The sequence below is a fragment of the Arachis hypogaea genome, chromosome 20 (genome assembly GCF_003086295.3).
Source record: "Arachis hypogaea cultivar Tifrunner chromosome 20, arahy.Tifrunner.gnm2.J5K5, whole genome shotgun sequence".
Taxonomy (NCBI): domain Eukaryota; kingdom Viridiplantae; phylum Streptophyta; class Magnoliopsida; order Fabales; family Fabaceae; genus Arachis; species Arachis hypogaea.
Genome location: NC_092055.1, coordinates 4,216,240 through 4,237,070, shown reverse-complemented (window position 1 = coordinate 4,237,070; position 20,831 = coordinate 4,216,240). Strand labels below are relative to the sequence as shown.

The following is a 20,831-nucleotide window of genomic DNA, read 5'->3' as shown; positions in this document are numbered from 1 at the left end:
CCAAAGGCTAATTGATTTGTTTCAACATTTTATTTTCAATTTGATTAGGATGCTAATCAATAACTACTTCTAGGGTCATTGACAATGGTAGAACAACCATCAGGCGCTAATCTTGTTTTAAACACATCTTCTAAAGACAAATTGAAGTGACAATTATGGCTAAAGAGAGTGGCAAAAGGGGTAATAACAATAATAAGGACCATTATGGTTCTTACTTATTTTCTCAAAACGGTACTCCTAATAGGACAATTTAGAGTGAATACCTCATCCGGTCCTGACAATTATCTCGAAAGGATAGCGAGGCCTCTAAGAAAAAAAAAACACCAAATTCGGCCTTTGATCTTTTTTTTTTTTGACTAATTAGCCCCTGTGTCAAAAAAAACAACATTGATTTTTTTTTTGGCACAGGGGCCTCGTTGTCCTTTCAAGGTAATTGTCAGAGTCGGGTTGGGTTTTTTTTTGTCAAAGGCTTCGTTGTCTTTCGAGATAATTGTCAGGGACTGTTTTGAGTTTTTCTCGACAATTTATTGTACACTAATGTAGGTGAAGACGGCCTTTAAATTTGTTTGTTGAAACTTGCAAGAAGGTAAGTGAAGCATTAGTAGCATCAACACCAAAGAGTAAGTGAAGCATTGATGAATGAATGAATGAATGAGTGAATAGTTGTCCAATTTTTTATCTTGAGGAAATTTCTTATGCACAGAGCCTCATTTTTACCAAGTTTGTCCAAGTATCATTTTCCTAAAATAGTGTGTATAGAATGAAGTGATCAGAATTTCATTTTTAACTAAGACACTTCCAAAAGGACATGCACCATGTTGGACAAAATAATGTTGCTTCCTCATCACAATGTCCAAAAGACATCATCAGTAGATTTAGTGATGCTTCATCATAATAATGTTCAAAAAAATTGGTATCCAACATGGTAGCAGCTTAGCATGCAGGTAGGGTCAGGTAACATGGACCACTGATGTTAATCTTCCACATATTGCGCTGCTTTGGAAAATTGTGTAAAATATTGTTAACTAGAGAGATTAAAATAAAATAAAGCAAGAAACAAACAAACAAGCTTAATTACTTGACATCATACAACTTATTAGATGGTATATAAGCAAAAAATTACACATGCTTGCATAATACTTACTTGATTCTCAATTCAGAGACAATGGGATTCCAGAACACAAGATATTAAGTACAAAAATAAAATAAAAAAGGGAGTAAAAGCTCTCCATAAGTTAATTAAGCTATTTCTTTCAACTTTTGTATTTGTTTTTTGAGAAAGCACAATTGAGAACACAGACACCAAAACACAACAATAGTTAAAGTGAATTGTTCACTATCATGGCTGAGTGTCATCTATCTCATCTTCAAAGAACTCCTGGTTGTTGTTCTGGTTTGAGTTGTAGTTTCCATGGTAGGCATTGCCTCCTTGGTTGTTGTAACTATTGTAATTGTTGAAGTTGTCATTGTTGTTGTTGTTGTGGTTGTTCATTACTCCTCTGTATGCTTCACCATGGTTATTGGTGTTGTACTTCTCAGACTCAAGGTCATAATAGTATTTTCCACCCTCCAAAAACCTTGTATCACTCATGCCTTGCCTCTCAGGATTGTACCTGTTGTTGTTGTTGCCATTGCTTCCAGCATTGTTGTTGTAGGAAAACATGTGGTTGTTGTAGTTGTTATGGTTGTCCATGGAGTTGTATCCTTCTTCTGTGTACTTTGTGTCACTCAACTCATTCTGGTAATTGCCATAAGAATCTTTGTTGTAGTAGTTATTGTTGTTGTTGATGAATTCTTCATTTTGGTCATTGTTGTTGGAGAATTCATGGTTGTTGTCATAGTTGTTGGTGTACCTGCTTGTGTCCTCAAACTCAGTGTTGTATGGCTTGTAATTTGTGGTGGTGGTGGGAGGGTGATGCTCAAAAGTTTCATGGCCATAAAGGCCATAGCTGTTCTCAGTAGTCTCAGGAACAAAAGATGGTTGTTCTTGCTGAGGATTGTTGTTGTTGTTGTTGATCAAAGGAAACTCTTTGTTTGGAAGTTGTTCAGTTTCTTTGACAGGGGTGACTTTGCTGAAGAATTGGCTCTCTCTAGCATTGATTATTTCAAGAGACAACAAAAGGGTTGTTAAGAAAATGCAGGAAATGAAGTTTGAGAATGGAGCCATAGGTAGTGAGTGGCAAGAGAATGGTTTGATGAGCAACTATGCTTTTGCCTAAATGTGTTTATATAGAGGACTTTTAGGCTCTCCTTGCAATATTAGGTGGAAAATGTGAATGAGGTTTTTGATTATTGTGGTCCCTCTTGACTAATATATATATATATGTGACTTAGGACTCTTCTTAATTAATATAATTGTATCTTTATAGAAAAATAAAACAATATCATTTTTCCATAATTCCCTATCTTTTAACGAACCTCATTATTGATTAGTAGTTGCACCATGCATCATGACGCAACCATTGCAACCAGTGCTATCATATGTCAATAAATTGACTTGAGTGATCAAAGTTAAAATTTATCCACCCTTGGATGCGGTTTCCCATATATAAATCTCTTCTAGAAAGTAACAAGAAACATGTGACAGAAATATTTTTAAAGTGAAAACTCACGTGTACTTGTTTTTACGTGAAGTTGATAGTTGATAGTTATTAGATAATAACTTAGTCAAACATGTCACATTATCTAACGGTTCTGAATTAGCAACTTTATATAAAGACAATTGCATGTGAGTTTTCGCATATTTTTAATTTATCATAGAACAGAATTGAACTCCTACCTCCTCCTTATTAAACTTGTTTTTACCAAAAGATCCTAAAAAAAATGTTTGCAATCAATTAAATATTTAAATGGATGCACATGGTAGATATGGAGCTGTTGTATTAATTATGGTTAAATAGAAGCCAAAATCAGCTCTGAGATTTTATGCCTTAATAAGTAAGACGGTGATGGTTGTAGCTCCATAAATCATCATAATATCGCACCAAAGAGAAACAAGAGATTCATTACATACACTTTGATTTCAAAAATATATAAAAGCTAGATAAATAAATAATAATAATAATAGTTATTGTTCTAAGTTCTAAGGGGAGTGTGAAAATGAGACATGGCTAGTAATTATGCGTGAATTGAGGAAGGAATGGGACACCAAAAATTAAATAATGATGGCATCTTGTTGCACATAGCATAGCATGTGCCTTACATCCATTCGTCAAGAACGTGTGCATGTTGATTGTTGAGGATTGAGAGTGATGGCACTACTGAAAACCCGCATTCATTTTCATTCATACTTTGTTCAAAATTGCGTTATTCCATATCTATCTTACTCTTAGGTTTATGCCAATTCCTTAGCACATTTCAGTAAGGATCCATAACTGAACTGCACTTTCTTTTCCTTTGGCTTATTACTACTTTTTACCATTTAAATTAAAGTGAGTTGAAATCCATTTTGGTCCCTGAAATTTGGACTCGACCTTAATTTCGACACCCAAATTTTTAGTTACCCAATTAACACCCCCCAAATATTAGATTGTATCTCACGTTTGTCTTTGTAGTTATAGTTATCTCAGTTGATAAAAAGTTGATGTGGCACGTTAAGTTGATACAGTGTGCATCTACGTAGCACACAGCTTGCCAAAATGAATGTGTAATGAGTGAATGATGTGGCAAAAAGTTGTTTTCACTTAATTTGACTTCTACGTAAATGTCAAAACCCTAATTTGCATGGACTCATATTGATTGAAAACAACTGTTATCACATCATTCACTTATCACACATCCATTCTGGCAAGTTGGGTGCCACGTAGATACACACCGTGTCAACTTAACGTGTCAGCTCTCCATTAACGGAGATAACTATAGGGACAAACGTAAGGCATGATATAATATTTGGAGCTGTTAATTGAGTAACTAAAAGTTTGGGGATTGAAATTGAGGCCAACTCCAAATTTCAGGGATCAAAATGGGTTTCAACTCAAATTAGAGTTTAATCTATCACATTTATAATGCTGATAACTGAACTTAACTCTGGTTTTTTTATGAGTCATTTTGCTCCTTTCTTTGACTAATTTTTTTTGTTAGCAAACATTTTCGAATTTAAAATATAATTAACATAGATTTTAGCTTTCAGACTTTTCGTTTAGCATAGGCTCTGAAATCTAGGTTGATCGATCAATGGGTTTCTGAATTCTGAGACTACAAAATCTACAACTTAGGACTCCAAATGTATGCTGTAGGGTCTTAAATCTTAAATGTATTATGATCTATCTATGTGTGTTACATGACACTGTGGCATGCCCATATGTTAATGCTACTAGTGAATAGGGTGATGAAATTAGTTTTTACTTACCTTTTTTAATTTTGTCCCTTTTAATCGGAAAATGGTGTTTGGTAGGGTAGGAGATACAGTTAGTACTTACTAACCAGCTGTGGATGTGTCTTTTGGGAGCCATTGTTGGCCATGCTCAACAACTACTACTTTGGGTCACCCATTTTTAAAATAATTAGGGAAGGTGATGCTACTATTTTCTTGATGCCTCTTTATCTTTTCTTTTGTTATTATTATTATTATTATTATGGGGTCAACATTAAAAAGAATAGAAAGTTGGTTTGTGTTAGCTCAAATGTAAAGCAAAGGCGAGAAATCAATAATCATAGGCCGGAATCACAAGGAGGATTGTGGGAAGAGAATGATGAACGGTTTGAAAAGGAAACATAAATGACAAAGAAGCTTCCTTGTTAAATGTTGTGACTTGTGACCCTAAGATAAGAAAATGGCAGAGTGCTAGGAGCCAATAACTTTTGTGATTTGTAGCCATCAATGATGATTTTAATGGTGTGAGATTGGCGTGAGATTTTATCTTATGACTCACTTTTTTTTGCTGTTGGAAAAGTTGCTGGTCCGTAGACTTTTCCTTATTTAAAAAAGTAGTGAGTGAAGTAAGTAATTAATATGGTTTAAAAGGCAGGCGCCATGTATCATTTATATGTGTAATGGTTGAGCTTGAGCATGATATGTGGAGAAATTTTGAAACTCATGACGTTAACTTTTTGTTCTTTATTGGAGCCTTCAGCCTTGTTGCACTGACTGAAATTGATTCCGTAACTAGCGGAACTACATTTTCAGCCTGCCTTTCCGAAAGGGAAAAAAAATCAAAATAGAAAGGCAACGCTTAGGAAGAGGCGTTAGTCCAAAAGGAACAATCGAATCCAATTCATTTTCAAGAGACAAAGACTTAGCATAAGACCATTTTTTTTTCTTAAAATTATAAAAAAACACTATACTATTGTATCCTAATGACAAGAAGGTTTCGAGTCTTCTTTTAATGGGAAAGTTGATTTTATCTCCGCATCAGTTCATACATCCAAAACAGAGAATAAGGCAAAACTAAGAAAAAAATTACCATACTATATGACAACATATTGTAACTTCAAAAGATTAAAAATGTTGCAAGTCATTGATCCAAAATGTCTTGAAGCTTGTTGCACTATCTGGAATTATGACACCAGAAATCACAAAGGATCATATCACCTTCTTTCCTTTGAGCCATTCCACTATCATTTTTAAAAACTCACCATTTATTATAAGTATAAAATCTTAGAATTGTCAAAGCTTAGTTTTTTTTTTGGCCCACAGTTCACTCCATGTTTTAACAAAAAACTCGCATTGGAATTTTGGATAACGTAAGACGGAGGGACAAAGAATGACATATCATGATAGCCCAATAAGCAGTAACATGTTAATTGTGTTAGCGTACAATCGCCGCTAGGAGGATGTTAACGAATTCTACCTTGTTCTTCAATCGTTGTAATCTGGATTGCGAAGTGGATTCCAAAAGACAAGGGACAACAAGAGAACATTGGGTACGAGGATGGGGATGAGTGGGTTAACATCTCTGCCAAGGGGTTTCCTAGAAAGCCTCTTCCTAGCGTATAGCCTTCTCTGTTGGTGGCCCCATTGAGCTTCCTCCACCCCCTGTGCAAGAATCAGTGGTGGTGGCTGCTGGAAAGGGCACTTGCTCCTCCAAGAGGTTTGAGGGGGACCCGTTCTGAAGACCCTTCTGAGGAACAGTGAGAAGCCCCATCTGTTGAGGAGGGAGGGATCGGAGGGGCACAGGAATGGAGGGTAGTCCCATTTCAGGTAACAGGGGATCTGGGTGGCTATCAAGAGCTGAGAGTGGAGGCCTGGTTCGTGTGTGGGGCTGGTTATGATGTGGGTTAGGGCTTGGAGTCTCTGCTCCCATGTTGTGTCTTCCATGCCAAACATGAGACTCTCTGTGAATCGGATAAGATATTGCGCTTTCACGGGATACAGAAAAAAGTGTGTGTTTGGTTAAGAGACTAATAATAATAATAATAATAATAATAATAATAATAATAATAATAATATGACTAATATAATTAACAGAAATAAGAGTACAAAATAAATGAACTAAAAGGTAGAAAAAGTAATGGACTAAAGCAAATCTACTTCATTTTCTTTTACTGACCCACTTATTTATTCCCTATAGTCATTCAGAATTTGTACAAAATCAAAATAACCAAGTATATCATACACAAGATCAAGATTACATTGTCCACCACTGAGAAACGTATCTCATGTTCTTCAACACAGTTGTCGGAAGAAACTTGTCAGTTGTTACCTTAGAAAGTAGTAAGAACCAATTATGATGAGAGCAATACCCAGACACTAATTGCAGGGAAGATGATAACAGCAGAAGCCTGAAATGGAAATATGTGCTTTTGTTCAAAGAATGATAATCTCTGGTTATAAAGAGCTATCAACATCTTAGAATGACCCCCCCCCCCCTTCTCTTTTTCTCCCCTCCCCTTCTTCTTCCTCCTCCCTCCTTTTCTTGATAAGTAATCTGAAAGCTTACCAGGAAGAAAATCAGTTCATCGTTTGCAAGAGATGCAGTGAATTCATTTCTCTTCATCAAACTTTTTATGAAACCTTGAAGCTGCACATACATTCATGTGTTAAGACAATTATAACTGCATTGGCTTCTTAAACTAATAATGCCTTACGTGTTAAACAATGAAAAGGCCTCACCCTATCCCCAAAACCATTGAGTAAAATTTATGTTTAAAAAGCATCGAAAAACTGCAGGAACGCAAAAAAACTGGCAAATAATAATGAACGATACTGGAATAGTAGTCTGAAACACCAAGTGACCAACAAACATATAAACATCATATAAAATCTATTTATCATTAAACTTCCACACAGATAGTGCTTCAAATTCTCATAAGTGAATAAGGGATCATCTTGTTTCACTAGACACTAGTTCCTAAAGACGTGTGTTTTCTAGAAAACCTGATGGTGATACTTTTTAGCCATTGAAGAGTATCGCTTGAACTGATCCATAGCCCGTGAGACAAGTGAACTGACTGAAGTCCTTTCACGAGATACATAAGAATGCAGTGCTCGAAGATCATCAAGAAGGGTGTTGGTAATCTATAGAACAATAACAAAGAAATGTCATGGGAAGAGACGAGACAGAAGTTATGAGTCATGGCATATACAAAATGTGCTTACTGCTGGGCAGTATCTTCTAGCAGGGGATAATACACTATGATAAACAACAATACCAAAAACTTCAAAATTACCCTCAAGAATGTGCATCTTGTAAAGCTTGCTAGCCTTTGAGCCTTTAGAGTCCTCATCTTTTACACATAAAAACACACAAATATTACAAAAGGAAAATCAATTGGAAGTTCATAAAGCATGTGAAAAGAATACTCTAATGTGTAGTAGAATCTATATTCTAGTAAATAAACTTGATATACTTTGGTAACATGAAGAGCCTGCTCAAGATGCTGAACCTGAATCCACTGTTCAGTCACAATATTGTTCATCTGAACGAAATAACATAAATGCAATAATCAACGATATGTCTCAACCAAGCATCAAATTAATGTTTTGGTTAAAATGGATATAAAGTGAAAAAATTCATTATATCAGCTACCTTTTCAACTCTTAAAGTGACTTCCTCGAGTGTCTTTTCAGTATCTTGTGCTTTAGATATCAGAATATGAAGCTCAAAGTTGTTCCTTCTCAGGGCAGACCAAAGAAGTTGTACCTATGCATTTCCAAGCATATTTCTCATATCAGTTGAACTTTCAATTCGATCCAAAAAGTTATAAAGTAGTGAAATTATTCACTTATATAAATAGCTTGCAGGAAAAGAAAGACCTCTTCCTCCAAAGCTTCAACTCGTTTTTCGGCATCCAATGAATCAGTCTTCAAAAAAGAGCAACAAATGGAACTCAAATACGGAAATTGAGAGGGAAAAATCAAATCGAGTTATATTATTGCTTCCCACATAAAAACAAAGTTAGACTAAAAAATGTAGGTGAGAGGAGCACAAAACAATAAGAGAACAAAACTTGAGAATTTTTAAGAAAAGAAGTCAATGGCATAATTACAAACAGGTGGAAGACAAAACCTTCATTTTAGAGAGAGCAGATTGGAGAAGGAGGATTTTTTCCGACATTTCATTCATTCGATTCTCAACCTGTTCCAGATAGGCATCTCTTTCCTTTAATTTGTTATTATTCTCTTCAAGAACCGATTCTGCATTCGAATTATTAATTTTCCCTCAGCAAGAAGTTCAAGAGAACTTTTGTTCCTCAATGATGCATATAAATTGAAGCAGTAACGAAAGATGATAAAAAAGAATTACGAAGTGTTACCTAAATGAGCAATTTTGAGGTTGATTTGGTGAATTTGGGAGGTGAATTGGTTGGTAGGTTCAGCTGAAGCTGAGAGGGAAGAGTGGAGGAGAGGAGAGAAGGCTAAGAAGACGACGACGGTAATGGAATCGGAAAAAAGAAGAGAGCGCGCAAACGCCATTGCTTCAACTGATTACTGCCTTCAGCCTCCTTCTCTTTCTTTCTTCAGAGGGGCAGAGACAGCACTCAGCAGCAGTCACTAGTTAACGACTCCCATGTCATAGTGTAATTTTGATTCACATCACAATTCAAGTAGAAGTTATTATTAAAAGTGTTCATATTTTGTAATAATTATTAAAAGAAATTATTCGTATGACGATTTGTAATTAACTGATACTGTAAAATTTTTTAAAAATACTGTATCTTAAGATTAAGCTCTAAGTAAATTAATTTTAAGATAATGAGATGTATACACCTAAAGATATTATCATTTCTGCACCAAATTTTGTGGGAACTGCACCATGAAGAAACTCCAGTCAGTTCTCCACAAGCAAGGTAGATAGTATATGTGGAACAAAAAAAATGAAGAAATTAGAATAAACAGAACATATGAAAGATCTAGCACAACAGCTTTTTTAACAAGTACTTCTTGCGAATTGTGTTAATTACAGCAAAAGAAAGAACCTGGTAAACAGTTTAATTAATCTCTTTTCTAAAAAAATAATTTAAATAATAAATAACTATATTAAAAGTAGTTTATAAATAAGTTATTTGTGTTTGAGTTTTTAATTCTAAAAATACTTATTTTAAAAGAAATGTGATAAAATATTGTAGTATTATGAGAGAAGTAATTTTTTTAACTTCTCTATAAGTTCTTAAATAACTTCTTAAAAAGATGTAATTTGATTTTAAAAATTGCATCAGACATTAATATTATAATTTTTTTATAAGTTAAAACCACAAAAAATTTACTTGTAAAGCTTTTCAAATGGATCCATAGTCTAGTTTACTAATAACATAAGCTTGTATGAAAACTTTTTTAAAAATAACTTTCATAAATTATATATAAACATTTATAGAACCAAAAGATAAAATTTTATGTTATGAAAATCTTATCAAGCCTTTTTCTTAAGCTTTTCAAATGGATCCATAGTCTAGTTTACTAATAACATAAGCTTGTATGAAAACTTTTTTAAAAATAACTTTCATAAATTATATATAAACATTTATAGAACCAAAAGATAAAATTTTATGTTATGAAAATCTTATCAAGCCTTTTTCTTAAGCTAGAATGTTATGCCCTTGTTTTAATAAAAAAAATTGAATGACAATTTCACAATTTATTGTAAGGTTGGTTTACATAACATGCTAGGTAACAATATTCTTATTTTTGCAATGGAGCAGTAACTAGCAACCTTTTTGTGTGTCCTTGGAAAATAAATACCTTTTTTGCAATATATAACTTTTTTTTTTTTTTAATTTTTAACTTATAAGAAATTCTAACATTAAAATTTGGTATAATTTCTAAAATTAATTTATACTTTTTTAAAAAATTATTTAAATATTTATAAAAAAATAAAAAAAAAAGTGACTTCTCTTAAAATAATTTTTTTTTTAAAATAAATACTTTTAAAATTAAAAAATTAAATACAAAATTATTTATTTATAAATTATTTTTAATTTAAATTCTTATATTTTATTTTTTTTTAAATTTAATTATGTTATTTACTCAAACTGTTAACAAATTAATAAAACAAAAACAATTGAAAGATGAACGAGCACTTAGTCTTAAATAATCTCCATTGATTTGTACGAAGAAACTTCTAAAATTATGATTTAAAATAAATAAAAATGATTATTCAAATGAAAATATTATCATGCGAAAATAATAGTTAAAATATTAACGCATTATATTAAGTAATTTAATAAAATTTATTAAATTATTTAACGATTTTTAATATTATTTTACATAAAAATATCTTCATGAGAATAGCCATCCTAAATAAATTATGTACTTCGGTCGGTCGGTCGGTCGGTCGAAATCAGATAATCACCACTTAAAAATCATTAATCAGCGTTGAAAGTGTGAAAATTTGAAGAATTTGAGAGCAAAAGTTTAAAGTTCAATTACTAGCATCTTATTTATATAGTACTATTTTCTTTCTGCCGGTTATACTGAGTCTAAATCTACCAAATCGGTTATGTTGGCCAAGGGCCATTATACGAGCATAGTTAGTCCCAATATAGTATTATAGTGGTACGCTAGCTACAAATCAGAGGGGGCATCTGCAGGGACTAATTTTCCATGTGCTCTCAGCATAGTCTTGAATGGTCCTGTCACTGCTAAATCTCCCGGAGCCGGCAACACTAAGGATACTCATTCTCGTCCACTTGTCTTGGTTAACAAATGCTTTATCAGCAGCAGCCTGTTTTCATAAATAATCAAATTAAAATATTAATATATTGGAGGGCAGAAAACTGACTGAATATGAGTATTTTGGAGACTCCTCAAAAGCATATGAACCAAGTACCTGTGCCTCAAGGTAACTCCCAAAATCAGAGGTAAGAAGATAGTAATCATTACCAAATCCAAATTCCACCGTCTCACATAAGGATTTAAAATAATCATTATGCCCAAAATATCCATCTCGAACCATCCTGATTGTAGTATCAGATTAATAGCAGCAACCCGCCAAAAGTAAAATAAAATGAAATGAAGGAAAACATAGATCCATTTATATAATGGTGAGTTCTATGGTGTCTTTTATTATGGTGTCTAAATTGCTTAACTTACTTTTAAAGATAAAAAATAAAATATTTAAAATAAAAAATAAAATATTTAAAATTTATTAAATATTATGTATTTATCTTTTTTAGTAAGTTAGGTGTAATCTCAAAGACACCATAGCCTTTACCTATATAATTTCATTAGAGATGGTAATATATTTTGTTCATACCTCAATACCCGTGCAAAATGTAGGGGTACTTTCGCAGGCTGTAGGGGTGCCAAATTAGATAATCTTTTCTGACGCCGTTTTTCAACTTCATGCACTTTTGCGCCAAAAACAAACTGAAAATGGAGAAAATAAAATAGAAGCCTATGCAACCTGATTCCTTAATTTGAAATCCTTTCTCTATTGTTATTAGATCACATATATCATTAAGTAACAAGAAAAGTTATCACCCACCAAGTTATCCTCCCCTATTTCTTCAATTATTTCAACTGTGGATCCATCTGCTGTTGCTAAAAGCAAACATCCATTCATCAAAAATTTCATGTTCCCAGTTCCCGATGCTTCATTTCCTGCAGTGCTATAAGAAAGATATTGATGTCAATAAGCAAAATGCCTGCACTGCATTTCGCAAAACTAGCTCTATACAGCCCTGAGTCGTTTGGTATTCGTGAATACAGTATTACAGTATTATTGATAAAACATGATAAGGAGTGAAGCAAAAGACAGATACTAATCAGCAACATTGACAAACTTGACAAAGGCATTAAAATAAATGAGCACTAAATTTGCAAACCTCAGGTGTTGAGAAAGGTCAGCCCCAGGTATTACCAATTCGGCAACAGAAACATTATAGTCAGGGATAAAAACCTATCAAATAGAAATGAGTATGGGTCAAACAAGATAAATACCAGAACAAATACTGATAAATAAAAAGAACAAGAGTGACGGATGAGGGATTCATTAAGGTGATAGGTGCCTTGATCCCTAGGGATAGAAATAGTTCTTACTGGGAGACCCAACCCCCTTCAGAAAACTCAGTCGGGACATCCAAAATTAATTGAGTTCTTGATAATAAGACTAAGATACTCAAGATCCAAAAAAAAAAAAAAGGTGCAAGAGTGATAAAATCAATACAGATGAACATTTTAAACATACCACTTTCAAAAGATCTCCAATATCAGTATCATTATTGATTTTTTCTGCCACTGCATGACAAAGTTTGATAATCTTCTTTGCAATTTCATAACCAGGAGCAGCTTTCCCACCAATTATGCAAACACGAGGTACAACTTTTCTCCTACTATCCTTATCCATATTCTGCAAGAAAGCAAGTAATGTAAGTCTCAGTTTATGGCTTAGTATATCTCCAAATTCATATGTAGGTGATCAGGCGTCCAAACCATAACAGTGGGAGATATCAGATTAAGACAAAACAACAGCTACCTGAATATATATAGTAACCACAAATATATTTTTATTTGAGGGAAAAGGATAATTGTGTCAATTGAAATTGGCATTTGTATATCAGTAAATTCTTTTAGTACCAAGGCACCCACAAACACACACCTTGAGACAATTATATCTATGGATAATTCCAAATATATTAAGCAGCTGCCTTTTGTATTCATGTATCCGCTTGACCTGAACATCAAACATTGCATCTAAACTGACCTGCAATAAAGACAAAGTCAGGAAAGAGTGATTTCTAGTTTTCTACCATAGAAATCAAAGACAGAAGTAATGTTTAGGTAAAATTATTGCAATCAAACCTTCACACCACTCATTGCTTCAATGTACTCAGCAAGCCTCATTTTATTAACCTTTTTAACCTACAGTATCAGAACGGCACTAAAGTATATTAGATCAGATCATATCTAGTTCTCTCAAATCTGAAGAAATTTCTCGAAGGATAGTAATAAGCTTTGGAATTTTACCATTTTCCATTCTAGATGGAAATCAGCATTGTCCAAATGATCTCTCAATCCTGACAGAAGGTCAGCATCACGGATCCAAGCTTCAGTCCCTAGCCATTTTGATATAAGATCACGTAAACCGGGATTGCTCACCACAATCCACCGACGCTGACAAATATCAATTTACTGGATTATTAGTTGCTGCACATGCAATTGCACTTCTAAAAATGAAAAATAAAAAATAAAATGCTCAATAGTATACCAAGTATACAAATATTCATAGTTCTCCACAAATCTATTTTACTTCTAAGAAAAATATGTACAAATATTTGTACAATAAGGCATAAGCATCTTGATGTTATACGCCAATGAGTTAAGATGTAAATAACAAACTCAAGCCTTTCAACAACAAAGAGAAACAAATGTCAGAGTAGAACTAGTTGTATAGACAACCTTTCTTGTAACACACTTACAAACATTGATTACACTCTAATATACGGGCCCAATTCAACAGTAAGCCACTTTAATCCTTTCATATAGCTATACATATATGAGACAGGAGATCAAACAAAAGTTTACACACATCCTATAACAGCTACTGCAATTACCTACCTGGCTCACACCATTTGTCTTGCATTGAAATTTTTCTGGATATAGCCCATAGAAGTCCTGCAAAGTTGAGCCATAAACTTGATCACTTTAAGACTACACACTAGCTTAGGTGAAAAAGACTATTATCAATGATGAAATCATACCTTAAATGTTTTTGTCTTCAGTTTTTCTAGATGTAATTTTGAAACACCATTCACAGTATGGGAGCAAACAATTGCCAAGTTTGCCATTCGAATGCTCTGCAAATCCAACATATAATCACAAAAATCTGGTTATTTGTAAGCATATAAAAGATTAAACAGAATTTAATTAAATATGATGTTCAAGACTGTAAGCATCATGATCATAGATCTTGGAATTCACAAGCATTTTCATAGTAGACTTACCATTCAAAAATTCGAAGGATTCAAAAGCATGAAGCTTTTGTTCAGCTTAAAAGTTACCTAATTTATTAACTTACAGAGAAAAAGATTGTTCTAAGTTGTATCATATGAATTTATACGAAGTCCACTTGTAATTCACATATTACTTATCAAGGCCCTTCATTTCCAGCTGCCAACTTAAGTGAGCTTATGCATTGCAGAAATTTGAATTCAGTGCCAAACTGCTAATAGAAACAAAGGTTTGTGTATCAAGTGTTACAACAATATAACACATTCAGAAGTCTATATATATGAAATCGTTTAGGTTTGGATTGGGTAACAAATTAAGGTTGTTTACTTAACCAATAGACCCAACTTTTAGAGAGACAAGAAGGGAAGGCAAAGCACTTTGGTAAGAAAGGCTAGTAACTGAAAACACAGCAAGAACGAGAACACAGGCAAACCTGAACTGATAGGGGACATACCATTGGCATTGAAGTTGCTATTGAGCCATGAAAAAAATATATTTAAATTGCATGTGCTATATATAAATTGATGACTTAATCCTGATTCTTAACAGCTTAAAATTTCCCAGCATATTTTGCCTTGCATTAACAGAGCCTTGCATATTCTCCATGTGACCTCAAGGTCACAGGTTCAAGCCGTAGAAATAGTCCTTGATGTAATTATCAGGTTAGGCTGCATACATTACACCCTTAGGGTGCAGCCCTTCTCCAGACCCTACGTTAATGTGGGATGTTTGTGTACCGGGCTACCCTTTTTTATTAACAGGGCATCCATTGATAGTACAATATGGACTTATGTAATTTACAATTCATAGAGAAAAAGGGGTGATAAAAAGAAAGATACTATAGCAAACTAAACATTACTAGATCAATTATAGACAGATTGTTCCAAAAGTACCTTCATAGCACCTTCTTCAACAATGGACAGCAGGGCTAGTCTACTATAATCTAGACCAATCCTTTTCTTCATCTCCTCCAGGAAGTTAAAGTTTATTTCATATAAAATCTGAAAAAAGGCAGATAAGATACTCGGTAAATAATTCAATTTAATTAGTTAGTTAAAAGGGAATTATTTTCATGAGAACAAAAGAACAACAAAAAAACCCATCTTGATTAGTAAAGTCTGATGTTCAATATGGAAAACTTTCTGAATAGTTAGTGCACCATGAAGTAAAATAATCCCATGCTTTAGCCAAATATAATGGTACAATATGAGTGAACGTATCTGTTTTCTTGCCACTCAAATGACTAATAAATCACAGATTAAGGTACAATATTAAATAAAATACAGAAAACAAATATCTTACTATCTTAGCAGATCATACCTCTAAATGGCGAGGGAGAAGATTTTCAAGTAGCTCAACAGGGATTTTCTCTCCATCAGTTACCATTGTGTGGGTTGTGAAAGAGAAAATTTTGCATACAATGTCCCATGCCTTATGCCAACCTAAATGTTCTTCATCAACTAACATCCGCATGACCTCAGCAATTGAAAGAGATGGATGGGTGTCATTTAGATGGAGAGCAACCTACTTAGAGGAAAGGCATAATGTAAGTTATGAGACAGAACTCATAATTTTCTCTCAGCATCACTGATGAACAATAAAAATGAGTAAATAAAATAAAAATAACATGTTATTGATTACTATAGATCACACACTAACTAACAAATGAATGTCTGTAATCCCAAAACATTTGAAACTAAACCTTCTCTGGCAGTTCATCAAAGTTAGTATGTTCTTCTTTGAACCTTCGCATGATGTCTTGTAAAGATGCTGAGACAAAAAAATATTGTTGTTTCAATCTCAGCTCCTTTCCCTGAACATAAAGTATAATATGAGAAGAAGAGTTGAATATTCTTCAGAATAGGGGAAAAACATTATACTGGACAAATTTATCCTACTATGAAAGATACAATAGACTAAACAAACTTCCTAAACAAATGGAACTAATAAACATTGTGAAGATGACAATTAAAAAGCATGGAATATTAACAATGAAAACTTGAGACACATATACAACAATGCATTATAGCGCACATTAACAAGGGAAGATCAAGGCAAACAACAAAAAATGCAGAGGAAATACAACCTAGTGCCTTCACTGAGCCTTTGCTCCTAAATAGTAGATAATCGATTCTATGAACAATAATGTTGAGCCAAAAAATTTAAAAGCACACACGAGACAAGCTTCAACAGATACTTAAGAACTGCGTGACACAGGAAGGTTAATTATAAACTAAGCTTCTATAAAAGATTCTACGAGCAACATAGCAAAGTTTTGTTATCAAATTAACTGATACAATAAGAGAATATCATAACTATAGCAATTAATCCTATGAAAAAGCAGTATGGGAGACTCATTCTTCCAATCATAATTGAACAAATAAAAATATGATGATATTAGCTTTCATTGTCAAGCATGGAGACAAAGCTAAAAATGAAAATAAAACAGTCTGAACAGATAATAACAATGAGGAAATCATTTTTTTAGTTGTTTTCATTTGGAGGGAATACCTGATGAGAGCGATCATCTGGATACAAGACATTACTTATGGTTTCAGCGTTCTGTCTATTGACAACAGAATTAATGTAGTCTCCAGTGTTATAGGCCTCCTGCAAACAACAGTGGGATAAAGGACTCAATAACTCACCCTGAATCAATATCAAATGAGAGAGATGACAAAATACACTTGCAAGAATGGATTAAAATAAACAAACTTTCATCTGTTTCTAATCTAGGTACACTTTGAGTATTGGTTGATCATATATGATTATGATTAAATAGCTCATAAAGTTAATAACAACAATAACAATAACTAAATTTGTAGCAGATGATGTAATAAGAGAATAAATCACCAAATCAAATTTACTACTAGGTTTAGCAGCCCAAAGCCGAAGGTTGATGGTATTTCTTGTCCCATAGCCAGGTATTGGGTTGTCATAAGCCACAGCTTCTACCTGGAATTGTGAAAACAAGTTACCAAATATTATTAGTACCACCTTTTTATGAGAAAACAGATTCTTTGTCCAACAATGAACATTCGATATTGAAAAGAGGAATCAGGAATACTATTTTAAATCAGGTAAAAAGTACTAAGCTTACCGTTTCTCCAGGGATCCAAACTTTTTGTTTCTCTCCATTCATTTCTACCTCTTCAACAGTCCCATAGAACTAACCCAACCAGCAAAACATAGAGATGATATAGATTGTAATGTTCAGTTGATAAAAATAAAGGGCTACATCACTAGAAAGTAGAAAAACTAAAATGAAGCAAAAAGAAGAAAACAGGAAGCCCTTGACAACCTTCACTTCATATGTTACATGAATTCTCTCTATTTCCCAAGGGTTTCCAAAGTTCAGCCAGTAATCAGGTTTTTCATGTTGAAAGCCATCAACTATGATCTGACGAAACAATCCATATTCATAACGCAATCCATAACTGCAAAATGAAAATCAACTCAATGAAATTCAGCTCACAGCACCCAATCATTAGTTAAGGGAATATTTTTGTCCACACCAAAGCACAAACATAAGAAGTCTTATACTTTTACTCCCAGTTTTGACATCATTCAGTATCTGATACTTAATATAAGCATAATAATGACACAGAAAAATTGATTTCTCTGTAGGATGTGTTAATCCTTTGTGCTTCATAGGGTTTTGCATGAATAATTATTACAGAAGTTCACATAAGATGTTTCTGATCATACAGAGCAGAACTCTCAAATCCACAAAGTTTTAGGATAAAGACACTCCAAGAATGAGAACCGTGATTTAGAAATTAAATTATCCAAACAAACCGCTATCATGCTATTGGATATATAGCATCATGCAAACACGTTATATAATACTGTTTAGAGGCTTGAAAATGTTTCGGTGCATCACAACAGCTAAATGAGGCCCAATAACAAAGTGCATTAGACATTCAAGGTCATAAGGCCAAGTTCACAGCTAATATATATGTTTAAAATCTTAACAATGGAAAACTTTATGAAGGTAATAATGTTTCAAAATAGAATCACATAGTAACACCTTACCCCCACGCAGGATAGTCTAAAGTTGCTAGAGAATCCATTTGACATGCTGAAAGACGAGCAAGGCCACCATTTCCTAGGGCGGCATCTCCTTCCTTGTCAAAGATTTAATGTACATGAACGTTAACAAATACTCATAACCACCTCGAGTACCAAGTTGGATAAATGATATTACAACAAGTAGAGTGGGTCTTTTCTGGATAAAAGCAAAAATATAAAATAAAATAAAAGATTAGATCAAATGTTAGTAATACCTGCTCAGCCACAACTTCAAATTCAAATCCAAGTTGGTTTAGGGCCTCCGCACATTGATCCTCGATACCAAGATTAATGACACTATTTGACAAAGACCTGCCTGATATCCAAATAACAGGTGTTCTTAGTTACACATTGGTTTATACTTTTAGTTTATTCATTTAATAAATAAGTCATGGAAGTTATATTCACAACTTGCAAGCACTTATAAATAAAAATAACTTGGAGAAAGAAATAGACAGGAAATAAAGATTGAATAAGGATATTTGTTGTAACATGTAAATCATATTTTAGCGGATCAATTTAAGTACCCATAAGAAACTCAAGCGAGAGGAAGTAGAGGCGCTTAGGTTTTGTCCTCTTGAAGTAAATGTGAGTATCATGCCAGCGTTCAATCAATCGATCTCTTACAGTATGTGCCAATGCCTACAAATACCATTACACATGCTCAATATTCTAATGATAAACTGTTTAAAATATGACAATCATTAAGCCAAGGTAGTTCAGTTATATCATTTATGCTCTATAACCTACAAGGCTGTAGTATTAGGATATCACAGAGAAAAAGTTTAACGGGATAAGCTTTTCCTTCAATGACAAGTTCACATAAAAAAAATTCAAGCATAACTGCATAAACCGCACTATGCCATACATTCATTCACCAGCTTACTCTTCAAATCGCAACCTCATAAGAATTTCAATAACTAATGATGCATCTACCATCAAAATTACTAGATCACCAATCGACCCTTCTTTAACTGCTTGAACATAATTGGCAACTATTTTCTGGTTTTTCCATTGGGATTGCTTGGCAGCAATCAATCAGCAAAATAGCTGGCAACTTCCTTCACTTGATATCCAGGAACACGTATTACAAAGTCGCTAAGAACATTTCTAAAATTTCCAGTGGCATTATTGAATTACTCAACTGTGAATTCCATCCGGTAACAACTTGCGCATACACAATCATTATGCCGAACAAAATGATAATGCAATTAAGCTTAAAGGCAGCTTACCTGGTACGCTTCAAAATCATCGAAACTAAACCGCGATCTTGCTACGGTGTACTCAACGTGATGAAGAATATCCTTCTGAAGACTGATGGGATCGTTCTTCAAGAACCCGTCCATTAAGCTGAACATTCTCTCAGCTTTAGCCCGATGCTCCCCAAGCCCTTCTAGAAACCCAGGCCTCCGGACTACAACTCCTCTGCTCACCCCTGCACTGGCCAACGCCGGAACCGTCCGGACGCCGATGCCATTGCTGGCGGCACCAACGGCCTCCTCCAGCGCTCGCGTGATCCTCATCAAGCTCTCGGAGTCCTCAATCTTATTTCCATCTGAGTCAGTGACGAAAAACCTCTTCGTGAAGAACTCACCTTCGAATTCGACAGTGGCTCTGTCGATCTTGAGGTTGAGGACCTTGAAAACGTTGGTGATGATCTGGAGGAGGCCGATCCAGTTGTGAGCCCGGATCACGAACACAGTGCAATCGCCGGGATCGTTGTTATCGACGTAGATTGTTGGAGCAACGGTGGAGGGAGCGGATTCGCCTGTAGAAGCTGGAACGCTGCAACTCCGGCGAGCGGTGGCGCAGGGAATGGAAAGCGAGGAGAAGCGAGTGGAGGAGAAAGGAATTTGACGAAAGGAAGTGTGCGGATCTGAGGATGAGATGTTGAAGGGAGTGAGGAGAGGAAACGAAATCAAAACGGTTTGCATTTTGCCAGAAAGTTAGTTTGATTCTTCAGCTCGGTATCAGTCTGTTATAACGATTCAAAATGGCGGAAATCGATGACGAGGGTTGTTGTCGCGGGAAGCGCGCCGCGCAACTAAACTAACTAAACACAAATTTAATACTCTAATCAACCTTCTCTCTCTTAGTTATGAGTAGTTATAACCACCTGAAACAAAAAAGGTGTTTACCTTTTGCCTTAAAAGGACATACCTCACCTCATCTCATGCATTCATGCCATGAATCGTAATAATCTCTATCTCACGTGAGTTGCAAGATCTTTAACTAACTTTTTTGCCCGATAAAATAATAATTTGTGATTTTTTTGGGCCAACTATGGGCTTTTTTAGCGAAAACGGGCCTACCCAAAAAGGGCCATTCATCTAAAGAGGTGGCATTATCGAGATATTGATGGAAAGTTCTACATGCTTCTGGTCTTGGAAGCATTGGCGCACCTTCTGGACAAATCGTTTCATCATTTTCTTCA

General features: G+C 34.3%; 3 protein-coding genes across 4 annotated transcripts; all 3 read right to left on the bottom strand.

The window, feature by feature from the left end:
• Positions 1-1,074: 1,074 nt before the first annotated feature.
• LOC112784027 (uncharacterized) lies at positions 1,075-2,286 on the bottom strand. The gene has a single exon (XM_025827115.3). It carries the CDS (start codon positions 2,165-2,167, stop codon positions 1,340-1,342), a length of 828 nt encoding a protein of 275 aa, XP_025682900.1. The 5' UTR covers positions 2,168-2,286; the 3' UTR covers positions 1,075-1,339.
• A 4,164-nt stretch (positions 2,287-6,450) lies between these two features.
• On the bottom strand, positions 6,451-8,980 carry LOC112784553 (uncharacterized). 2 transcript variants are annotated; one of them, XR_003193933.3, is made up of 9 exons: positions 8,695-8,980; positions 8,448-8,575; positions 8,195-8,242; positions 7,968-8,081; positions 7,789-7,857; positions 7,609-7,665; positions 7,329-7,456; positions 6,879-6,959; positions 6,451-6,720 (listed from the first exon to the last, which is right to left on the bottom strand). XR_003193933.3 is itself a non-coding variant. In XM_025827795.2 (9 exons), exons 1-9 carry the CDS (start codon positions 8,852-8,854, stop codon positions 6,664-6,666), a joined length of 855 nt encoding a protein of 284 aa, XP_025683580.1. In that variant the 5' UTR covers positions 8,855-8,980; the 3' UTR covers positions 6,451-6,663. The 2 variants fall into 2 exon arrangements, 1 of the variants encoding a protein (XP_025683580.1); XM_025827795.2 differs by having other exon boundaries at positions 7,316-7,456.
• A 1,808-nt stretch (positions 8,981-10,788) lies between these two features.
• LOC112782929 (uncharacterized) lies at positions 10,789-20,601 on the bottom strand. The gene is made up of 22 exons (XM_025825607.3): positions 19,630-20,601; positions 18,925-19,039; positions 18,613-18,713; positions 18,362-18,453; positions 17,628-17,763; positions 17,427-17,495; positions 17,180-17,281; positions 16,838-16,936; positions 16,029-16,139; positions 15,647-15,850; positions 15,220-15,327; positions 14,077-14,172; positions 13,934-13,990; positions 13,343-13,489; positions 13,178-13,237; positions 12,975-13,079; positions 12,564-12,725; positions 12,202-12,275; positions 11,862-11,985; positions 11,631-11,743; positions 11,205-11,331; positions 10,789-11,099 (listed from the first exon to the last, which is right to left on the bottom strand). Exons 1-22 carry the CDS (start codon positions 20,329-20,331, stop codon positions 10,947-10,949), a joined length of 3,057 nt encoding a protein of 1,018 aa, XP_025681392.1. The 5' UTR covers positions 20,332-20,601; the 3' UTR covers positions 10,789-10,946.
• Between the last annotated feature and the right edge of the window lie 230 nt (positions 20,602-20,831).